This window comes from Charadrius vociferus, unplaced genomic scaffold (genome assembly GCF_000708025.1).
Source record: "Charadrius vociferus isolate BGI_N301 unplaced genomic scaffold, ASM70802v2 scaffold350, whole genome shotgun sequence".
Classification (NCBI taxonomy): Eukaryota; Metazoa; Chordata; class Aves; order Charadriiformes; family Charadriidae; genus Charadrius; species Charadrius vociferus.
In genome coordinates, this window is record NW_009646331.1 from 39,104 (window position 1) to 50,145 (window position 11,042).

At 46.4% G+C, this 11,042-nt stretch overlaps 1 protein-coding gene across 1 annotated transcript in view; it reads right to left on the bottom strand.

Annotated features, from left to right (window-relative positions):
- The window catches only part of LOC104286378 (E3 ubiquitin-protein ligase RNF38-like), a gene marked incomplete at its 5' end in the record, with an annotated part of 33,994 nt that extends 24,030 nt beyond the window's left edge, over nucleotides 1–9,964 (bottom strand). Inside the window, one exon of the mRNA XM_009885003.1 lies at nucleotides 9,797–9,964. Within this exon, the coding sequence (XP_009883305.1) occupies nucleotides 9,797–9,964 (168 nt within the window). The remainder of the gene's footprint in view (nucleotides 1–9,796) is intronic.
- Between the last annotated feature and the right edge of the window lie 1,078 nt (nucleotides 9,965–11,042).

Sequence of the window (11,042 nt, forward strand, 5' to 3'; positions counted from 1 at the left end):
AGAGAGATGTGCACAAAGATAGAGAGGAAGAAAGAGAGACATGAGCGCACACAGATGCAGATGAGATACAAATAGATAAGCATACGCACATACGTAGTGAAAAAGAGGCAGAGGGATGCACACACAGATGCGTGTGCTGTGCACACACAGCATGTACACACAGATGCAGAGAGATGTGCCTGCACACAGACAAGGAGGAAGAGAGATGTGCACACAGACAAACATAAGTGTACAGAGGAAGAGGAAGAGAGACAGAGACCCACATGCACACAGAGACACATGGGGGGTGGGGTGGGGGGGTGGAGAGAGATGCATGCACACACAGATGCAGAGGAAGAGAGACCAACAGATGCTTGTGCAGACAAATGCAGAGGAAGGGAGATATATATATAGAGAGAGAAGCGCATGCAGAGACACAGAGGAAGAGGCAGATATGTGTGCACACAGACTCAGGGAGAGACAGAGAAATCCACGTGCACAAAGATGCAGAGAGACAGAGAGAAACAGAGGAAGAGCGACTGAGAGATGCTCGTGCATACAAATGTGGAGGAACATAGATGCAGGCGTGTACAGACAGAGAGACAGAGGCGCATGTGTGCACAGATGCAAAGGAAGAAAGACAGAGGCATGAGCAAAGACACAGAGGAAGAAATAGAAAAAGAGACAGAGGTGCAGACACACAGAGATAGGTGTGCACATAGACGCAGAGGAGGAGAGACAGAGATGCAAGTGCGGTTGCAGAGGAAGAGACAGATGCAGAAGACATGCACACGTTCAGACACAGAGCTAGAAAGAGGCACGTGCACACAGATGCAGAAGAAGAGAGACAGAGATGGGCATACAAACAGGAGGGGAGAGACAGAGATACACGTGCACACAGCCACAAAGGAGGAGAGACAGGCGTGTGAGAACAGAGATGCAGAGGAAGAGACAGAGACACACAGGCATACAGATGCAGAGAAAGAGAGAAAGATAGAGAGATGCATGCACACACAGACATAGACAGGCATGCACAGAGACGCAGAGGGAGAGGAACAGATGTGCGTGTGTACAGATACAGAGGAAGAGACACATGTGCACATAGACATAGATGGGTGCGCACAGATGCAGAGAGAAAGAGAGCCATTCACACAGATGCAGAGGAAAATAAACAGAGGTGTGCATGCACAAAGACGTGGAGACACATGTGCACATTCAGATGCAGAGGGAGAAACTTGTGCGCACAGAGATGCTGAGGAAGAGAGATGTGCGTGCACAGAGATGCGTACACACAGATGCAAAGGAGAGACAGAAAGACATGCACACGCATACACAGACTGGAGCACACACAGACACAAAGAGAAACAGGGAGGCGTACACACAGATGCAGAATAATAGAGACAGAAGCACATGCACACAGATGCAGAGATGTGCGCATGTTCAGACGCAGAGAGAGAAACAGAGAGGCATGCACGTTCACAGACGTAGCAGAAGAGAGACCCAGACACCTGCATATACATAGATACAGAGAGAAGCAACTGCACACAGGCAAGGAGGAAGAGAGACACAGATACAGAGACATGCACATGCACAGAGGCAGAGGAGGAGAGAGAGATTCATGTGCACAGAGACACATGCAGAGATGATGAGAGATGCAGAGAGAGATGAGCACACACACAGACACAGAGGAAGAGACAGAGAAGAGTGCACAGATGCTGAGGAACAGAGACAGAGACGCGCACACACACACAAACACAGAGTGAGACAGAGATACACGCACACAGATGCAGAGGAAAAGAGACAAAGATGGGAGCACAGAGAGGGGGAGGGAGAGAGAGAAGGGGGGACAGACATGTTGTAACTCCAAAATGAAGTAGAGTCAAAGGCAGCCAAGTGGTATGCTAAAATCGACATTGCCAATGCATTTTTCTCAATTCCTTTGGCAGCAGAGTGCAGGCCACAGTTTGCTTTCACATGGAGGGGTGTCCAATACATCTGGAATCAACTGCCCCAGGGGTAGAAGCACAATCCAACCATTTGTCGTTGGCTAAACTAAAATGCACTGGAACAGGGTGATGCCCCCTGATCTAAAATACATCAATGATATCATCATGTGGGGCAACAAAGCGGTAAAGTGTTTTAGAAAGGAAAAAACAATAAATCAGATTTTTCTGAAAACTGGTTTTGCCATAAAAAGAAGCAAGGTCAAGGGACCTGCACAGGAGATGCAGTTCTTGGGAGTAAAATGGCAGGATGGATGTCATCATGTCTCTATGGATGTGATCAATATGATAGCAACTATGTCCCCACCAGCTAACAAGAAAGAAACACAAGCTTTCCCAGGCCTTGTGGGATTCTGGAGAATGTTCTAGGCAATCCTGCTTTAGCAGAGGAGTTGGACTAGATGATCTCTAGAGGTCCCTTCCAACTCTGAAGATTCCATGATTCCGTAATGCATGCTCCAGGTGATAATCAGTTTGTGAGTTCTCTCTATCGAGTGACCCAAAAGAAGGACTATTTTGAGTGGGACCCTGAGCCACAACAAGCCTTTAAGCTGATCAAACAGGAGATAGCTCATACAGTAGCTTTTGGGCCTGTCCATACAGGACCAGCTGTGCAAAATATGCTCCACATTGCAGCCGGGGAGCATGATCTCACCTGTAGCCTCTGGCAGAAAACACCAGGTTGAGTAAAAAACCTGAGGTTGACCACTACAGTTTTGGACCCGAGGGTACCGAGGATCGGAAGCCCACTACACCCCAACTGAAAAAGAGATACTAGCAGCATATGAGGGGGTTTGAGCCACTTCAGAAATTGATGGTTCAGAAGCATATCTCTTCTTGGCACCACGATTGCCTGTGCTACACTGGATGTTCAAAGGAAACATCCACTCTACAGATCACGCAACTGATGCTACATGGAGTAAGTGGGTAGTGTTGATCATGCAACGGGCTCAAATGGGGAACCCCAACTGCCCAGGAATGCTGGAAGAGATGATGGACTGTCCAGAAGGCAGTGATTTTGAAGCATTGCCTGAGGAGGTGACTTGTGCCCAACAGGCACCACCATATAATGAGTTATCAGAAAATGAAAGGCACTTTGTTCTGTTTACTGATGAATCCTGTCATGTTGTAGGCAACCATGTGGAAAGCTGCTGTGTGGAGTCCCACACGACAAGTTGTTGAAGGTCTCAAAGGAGAAGGCGAGTTTGCAGATGTGAAAACCATCCAGCTGACCCTAGAGATCGCTGAATGAGAAAAGTGGCTTTTACATGGGGGGGTGGGGCATTGCTTGGGCGCCGTTGTTCCCGCCCCTGCGCAGGTCTTTTCAGCTGCTGCCGGGCAACCCACAGGCTCCTGTTGGGTCCCTCTGCTCCCCCTGAGGTTCCCCTGGTTCAGGAAACCCTGCTGTACACCGCGCTTGAACGTGCCACTGCAGATTGTGCTGGCAGTGGAGCTGCTCACCTTGGTGAGTGAGTGCTAGTTTCAGTTACACTGCGTTTAAATCTCCTGCCATTGCTCCTGGCCCTGCCCAGGCACTCAAAAGCATCTCAAATTCTAAGGTGTCCTGGTTTGTGTCATATGTCATATGGTTTATGTCATATAAGTTACAAGTGTTGGCAGAAGGAGGTTTCAGGAATGTGAAACAGATACAATGGGATGATCAGAAGATATATTAATGTTTCAAATTATATGGAATGAGCATGATGCAAGTGGAATAAGCGGTATAGATTGTACTGGGTCTGGCTGGGATGGAGTTAACTTTCTCCATAGCAGCCCTCATAGTACTGTGCTTTGTATTTGTAGCTAGAATGATGTTGATAACACACCAGTGTTTTGGCTATTGCTGAGCAGTGCTCACACAGCATCAAGGCTGTCTCTCCACGCCCCTGCCCCCTGCAAAGGCTGGGGGTGGGTAAGAGTTTGTGAGGGGACATAGCTGGGACAGCTGACCCAAAGGGATATTCCGTACACTATGATATCATGCTCAGCAATAAAAGCTGGTGGAAGGGGCAATTTTTATTAAGGCATTTGCCTTCCAAAGCAACCTCTATGCATACTGAGACCCTACTTCCCAGGAAGTGCTGGACAGCACCTGCTGATGGGAAGTATAGAATAATTGTTTTTTTGCTTTGCTTCCATGCATGGCCTATGCTTTCTTTCATTCAACTGCCTTTATCTCAACCTATGAGTTTTTCATCTTATTTTGTCCCTCTGTCCTGCTGAGGAAGGGGGAGTGAGAGCAGCTTGGTGGGCACCTGGCAGCCAGCCAATGTCAACCCACCACATGTGCACACAGATGCAGAGGAAGAGAGACAGACAGATGTGGGTACACACAGACATGCAGAGACGTGCACACACACAGATGCCAAGGAAGAGAGACCAAGAGACACATGCGGACACAGAGATGCACAGGTGGAGAGACAGAGGGACACGTGTGAAGAGGGATGCAGAAGAAAAGCAGCAGAGATGCATACGCACACAGACGCAGAGATGCTTCTGGACACAGACGCAGAGGAAGAAAGACGTGCACACACTGAGAGTTGTGTGCATACACAGACGCAGAGAGACAGAGATGGGCAGAAAGAGAGACAGAGATGCGCATGTGTGCAAAGTAAGAGACAGAGAGACAGAGGCAGGCACACACACACAGATGCAGAGGAGGAGACTGAGACACGCGTACGCACATACACAGACTGGAGCACCCCCAGACACAGAGAGAAACATAGAGGCGCACACACAGATGCAGAGGAAGAGAGATAGATGCACAGCACACACATGGAGAGACATGCGGGCAGAGAGGCAAAGACATGAGTGCACAGACACAGGAGGAAGAGAGAGCCACGCGCACACAGATGCAGAGATGCATGTGCACACAAATGGAGAGAAGAGAGAGATGCATGTGCACATGCACAGATGCAGAGAGAGACAGGCACACGCACATAGGTGTAGAGAAACAGACACACACATGTGCACAGATGCAGAGAAAGATGCACATACACACAAAATCAGAGGAAGAGAGAGACAAAGAGGCATGCACACACAGAGGAACAGAGATATGTGCACACACACAGGAGCAAAGTGAGACACAGAGAGAGACAGAGAGACAGACACAATAGCGCGCACTCACAGATTCAGAGGAAGAGCATCTGAGAGACACTCATGCAGATAGATGCAGAGATGCGCAAAGATGCAGAGGAAGAAAGACGTGAGCACATGCAGATGCAGAGATACACAGATATGCACGCACACAGACAGAGAGTGTCCCGGTTCGAGCAACACAGGACTAATTTATCTTCTAATACTTGGGAAAACTGCACTTTTAGAAGGCTCTAGTGTCTGAGTTTGTGAAAATATTTACTTTATAGCCAGCTATGGTGTGTGGGTTTCAAGGTCTCAGTGTTTTCGAGCTTGCCAGGTGCAGGGATGAGGAGGAGTGAGACCCAGGCACTTGACCCAAGCTGGCCAACAGGATTATTTCATACCATGAATGTCACATTCAATATAAATTTGAAAGTTTGCTGCAAAGTGCTCTCTCTCCCTTGATGACAGCGATCCAGATAAATTCTTGCCCTGGTGCCGTACCCCTGAGGCCTTCCCTTCCTCCTGAAGCTGTAGCACTCGCAGTGTCCCACATTTGCTGTCCACTTCTGGGAGTGCACAGCTTCCTACTGATATAATTGGCTGAGTATAATCCTTGTATATTTTATATTGGTATTGGGATTGATATTGGTTCTTTAATGTTAATTATCCAGTCTTATTCTATCAAATCTGTTTATATTTCAACCCCCAGGTTTCCTTGTTTTTCCCAATTCCCCTTCCTGGGTGGGGAGGTGACATCGGGTGATAAAATGATTGTCTAAACAACAATAAACTGTTGTGGATTTTCTCAAACCATAACAGACAGATATGCCTATGCAAAGACATGGAGAAATACTGATGCATTTGCAGTCACAGAGACATGCATGTGCACAGAGGAGGAGAGAGAGATCAATGTGCACACAGAGACATGCTCAGACAGATGTACAGAGAGACAGAGTGAGACAAAGTCAACCCATTCGCTGTCAGAACAGTCTGAGAAGGAGAAAAGGCCTTGACACTGTGCAAGCACTGTTCAGTAATAACTAAAACATGGGTGTGTTATCAACACTGTTTTCAGCACAAATCCAAAACATAGCCCCATACCAGCTACTATGAAGGAAATTAACTCTATCCCAGCCAAAACCAGTACATTCTCCACCCCTAATTCCACACCATTTACGTCATGCTCAGATCCCACACTGTCCAATACATCCTCATTAACCACCACCCCCTTTCCCATCCTTTGCTATTTACACAGATATCATTCCCTTAGTCTATGGACTACCCTTATAAAATGCCTGTCCATAAAATGTCTATTCAGTTCATTTATTCCATGACTTTGGGCTCCATCTGTTATGGAGGACAGAACAGGAGAAGTGGTGTGGTGTGTGGACTTATTGGGCACCAAAGCCAGCTCAGGTTGGTTCACTGCTGCACTTGCACTGCTTTTTGCGAGGCATGGCCTTCATTGGTCTGGATGGGTCCTGCTATAGTGCTTCCTATAACATGTAACTCAAAACAAAGGTTACAACAATTTAAAGGTATATCCATTACATTCTCCACCCCTGGTCCCTTTTGGCCAGGTTATAGGGTTTTACATTGCAAAGAACTCCTCCCCTTGCCCGTAGCCTGGCTAGCAGCAAGGGGTTCCTGTTATAATACCTTTGACACATGGCAGCCGCAGCAGTGGCAACATACACTGGCATCATACAGGAATGGCACCATACAACTCAAATCATGGGTTATTTTCACCCAGGATTAAATCTCCTTGAGGTACACGTGTGACTTCCCCATCCTTCTGCTTTATCCACCAAGTACACCCAGGCCCTTGAGCAAAAGCAATCCCACAAATGGGTTTGCCCTTTCCAGAGGAAGGAATAACCCAGACTGTCTTTCCCAGCCAGTTCCTTATGTGTACTACGGAGACTTTATGTCCTTCCACAGTACGTAGTGGTTTTGATTGAACAGGGCCAGGTTGACTGACAGATCCTCGAGTGTTAACTAGCCAAGTGACTTCTGCTGAATGTGTATCCCAATGCTTGAATGTCCCAGCACCCATTGTTCTCAGTGTAGTTTTTAACAGTCCATTGTATCATTCAATTTTCCCAGAGACTGGTGCATGAGAAGGGATGTGATACACCTAGTCAATGCCATGCTCCTTGGCCCAGCTGTCTATGAGGTTGTTGATCACCTCCATCACGGCTAATTCCCTCACATACTGGATACCTCCCTCAATGGTGGTCCGCTTGCCTTGGTAATTTATAAGATCTTCCTTGAAGGGATACCTTTCCTTCACGCTCGACAGGATGTACCTCCAGAGGCTGTGGACTGTTGCCCCTTTTCCAATCCCTTTGTCAATGGCCTTATGCCTAGCAAGGAATCCCAGCTGCCAGGCTTCCTTATCCTCTAATTCCTGACTACTGGCCCCAACATCCCAGCATTGGAGCAATCAGCTGATAATTTGCTCACCTGGATGGCAGCTGAAATATTTTCACATATCTTGCAGCTCATTCAGGGACAGGGTGGTTTCTGACTTGGTTATGCTTTCAGTCTCTTCCCTCTCCTGTTCTTGTGACTGCCCCACTACAGAACAGGCTGCCTTTTCTGATTCTCTCTCCTGCTCCGTCTCAGGAGAAGCTTCTTTTTTCCTTGCTAAACAAGTTGATCTCCACTTCCATTGTTTCTTCTTGACTATCCTGGAGCAACTGATATAGTTGAGGTTTGGGTCTCTGGTTGGGCCACAGTGTCTGTTTGTATGTCTTCAGATATAGAAACCCTCTCTTCTCCTTGAGGGTGCTGAATAGTTCTCAGTAGGCATAGGCCAGGCCCCAGCACAGAGCAAGTTGTGTCTCTTTGGCATAGCCAGGGCCAAGGCATCCTTTTTTCAAACATTCTATCACTTCATCAAGATCCTGCACTTGTTTGGGGATGAAGTTCCAGACCATCAGTTACAACCATTCTAGGTACCTGCCCATATTCTCACACACGCCTTGCCACCCATAATCACACTACCTCAGGGCATATCCCTGGGTGATATTCCTAAATAGTTGATTAACCTTAGAAAAAAAAATAATTCTTCAGAAGTACCAATAGGAGTATTTTGGTTAACCAAGGATATTCAAGATACTTAAGACATTGTAACAAGGGAGCAAACATCTACCCCATAGAAGAAGGGGAAGGTGCCATTCTATGTTTCCTCTACTGAATGCCTCTCAGAGGAGAAAAGGGAAAAAGTGTAATTGTTAATTTTCTCCATGAGATGGTTCCTGAAGTACAGGGGAGGCATCAATGCAGGCCCCAAATACCAGAATAGGCTCAAGGCCGGTGCTTTTATCATAATTCTCCCAAGCAAAACACCACCAAGTGCTAAACAGCACAGCAGACTGCAAAAGCCAAAACCAGCCTTTAACAAGCTCTCCAATTTGATACACAGCAAAAAAAAGGGGAATATGGCACGGATCAGATAAACCAATGTCAAGGACAGATAAGTCAACATCACGATCAGCAACTGTTAAACAGATATAATAATTATAAGTTCCCTCCAATACATTCTGGTCAAACCTGTTGTTATCTCAAACCCTTCGAGCTCCACATTAGGCATTTTTTTAGACTTGTGGTTTAACCCCAGTAGGCAGCTAAACAGCAAACAGCCATTCGCTCACTCCCCTCCCCACAGTGGTATGTGGAAGAGAATCAGAAAGGTAAAAATGTGAAAACTCATGGGTTGAGGTAAATACATTTTAATAGGTAAAGCAAAAGCTGCGTGCACAATGGTCTGAAATGCAAGGTCTGTACTCTGCTTCTTGCCTTCCTCACTCCCTCAGGATCCTGAGCTCCACTCAAGTCAAGGTTGACACTGATTGCCGCATCCTCAATTAGTTCTTCCTCGTTCATGAGCAGCAGATCCAGCTGTTCATCCCCCCAGTTGGCCCATCCAGCACCTGTATTAAGAAGTTTTCGTCATCGTTCAACCCCCCCCCCAACACCCTCCAGAAGCCTCCTGGATGGTTTCTGTCCTATTGTTGCTCTTCCAGCAGATGTCAGGGAGTTTCAAGTCCCACATAAGAACCAGGGTCTGTAATCTGGAGACTTCCTCAGGTTGCTTAAAGAAGGTCTTGTCCCCTTCTCCACACTGATCAGGTGGTCTGTAACAAGCTCACATCATGATATCACCCCTTGCTAGTCTCTTCTCTATTTCTGACCCCCAAGCTCTCAAACAGCCTGTCCCCCATTCCATAGAAGAGCTCTATATGCTTGAGCTACTCCTTCATGTTAGAAGTAATCATCTCCTCTGTGTCCTTGTCTGTCTTTCATAAAGAGCTGTTATCTGTAGCTGTACCATTTTATAAGACCATTTCCAGATTAAAGCTCTAGGTGAGATTCCTAATAGTACTTGATGAACTTTGAAAGTCTTTTCCTGTAAGTATCTGAATGTATGTAGAATAGCTGTTAACGGATAGGGTAAGAGACCAGATCATAAACCAGCATCTATTTTGAGTCAAAAATACATGAGAATATGGTATAATTCTATGAAGGGAGCAGGGAAGCACAAAATGTTTACTAGCTCTAAAGCTTGCACTATTATATATACCATATTATATATACCATTACAATTTACCCTAGGAAATAATAGTTTTTATTTTACATCAGGGAAAGCTGTATGGGCAGTGAAACTCCAAGCTTTCCACCTCCTAAGTCTAAGTCCAGAGTCAATATAACTAGAGAACCATACTTACTGGAGGAGGCACGCTACAGATAGGAAGGTGCTGTCCACTGAATACTACAGAACAACCTGGGACCTGTTGTGTGCTGCAGGGTGGTATGTGCTGGGCTGTACAAAGTGGAATTCCATGTGGTGCCACCGTTGTCACCGTGTATGAGACAGGGACTGCACCCTGATGGATCTGCAGCAAAAACACAAGTGTATGAAGTAAGCTGTTACAAGGGCTTTGGACAGTTATGGCATGGCATAGAAAACAAGCTTTCACCTAACATAACAAAAAAGTATTTTTTATTCTGAAGGTGTTAAAGAAGACAAATACCTGTAAACCCTGTCCTTTAAAAAAAAATAAAATTAAAATCTTCTCATTGTAGTATCACTCTTCAGTCAGTGCTTTTAGGATAAGGCCAGAAGGGAGCACTCAAGATGTTAATTCCTCTAAGGCACCGTTAGAGGCACTCAAAAGCATCTCAAATTCTAAGGTGTCCTGGTTTGAGGTAAAACAGAATCAATTTTGTTCAGTAACTTCGCTTCTTAGGTAGGCCTCTCTAGCTACTGAAATTGACAGCATATTGTGCAATGTTCACTCTCTCAGAGTGATCAGACCTATGTTTACAGTTGATGCCCAGGCATGGTATGCAGAGAGGACCTTGCTTATACTTATTGCTGTAACAACCAAGGCCAACCAACTTTGTTATTTGCCCCGTTGGAGGGTTGGAAGTGGAAAAGCATAGTGGGGTCCCACCTGCGGGGAGGAGCGGACAGGACAGGTGACCCCAAACTGACCAACAGGGTATTCCATCCCATCTGCCTCATGCTCAGTATAAAAGCTGAGGGATCAAAGGGTCGGCTCTCTTCCTTCAATGGCCGACGTCTGAGGAGGACTCTGTTCGTCTGCCTGCGATCCCAATCCTGAATGCAGATCCAGAATCCAGTTCCCGTCTGTCACTGAGTCCAGCCTGGGACCGCCCCAGTGCCAGCCGGTGGTCGTGACTGTCATCTCGGGAGCTTGATACGGTTTTGTATATATTTAATTATTTCTTTTTATTTTATTATTAATATTTCATTAAAGTAGTTTAGTTCCTTCTAAACTCCTAAGTCTCTTTTTCCTCCTCTGCTCCTCTCTCTGAAGAGGGGTAGAGGGGAGCATCTGTCGGTCCCATCTTGGGTCCCCCAGGTCCTCAGTAGCCGATTTGGCCTAAACCACGACATAAGGTTAGTTCTTAGAGAAAATAGGCAGCAGTAACTCCCACGTAAAAGCC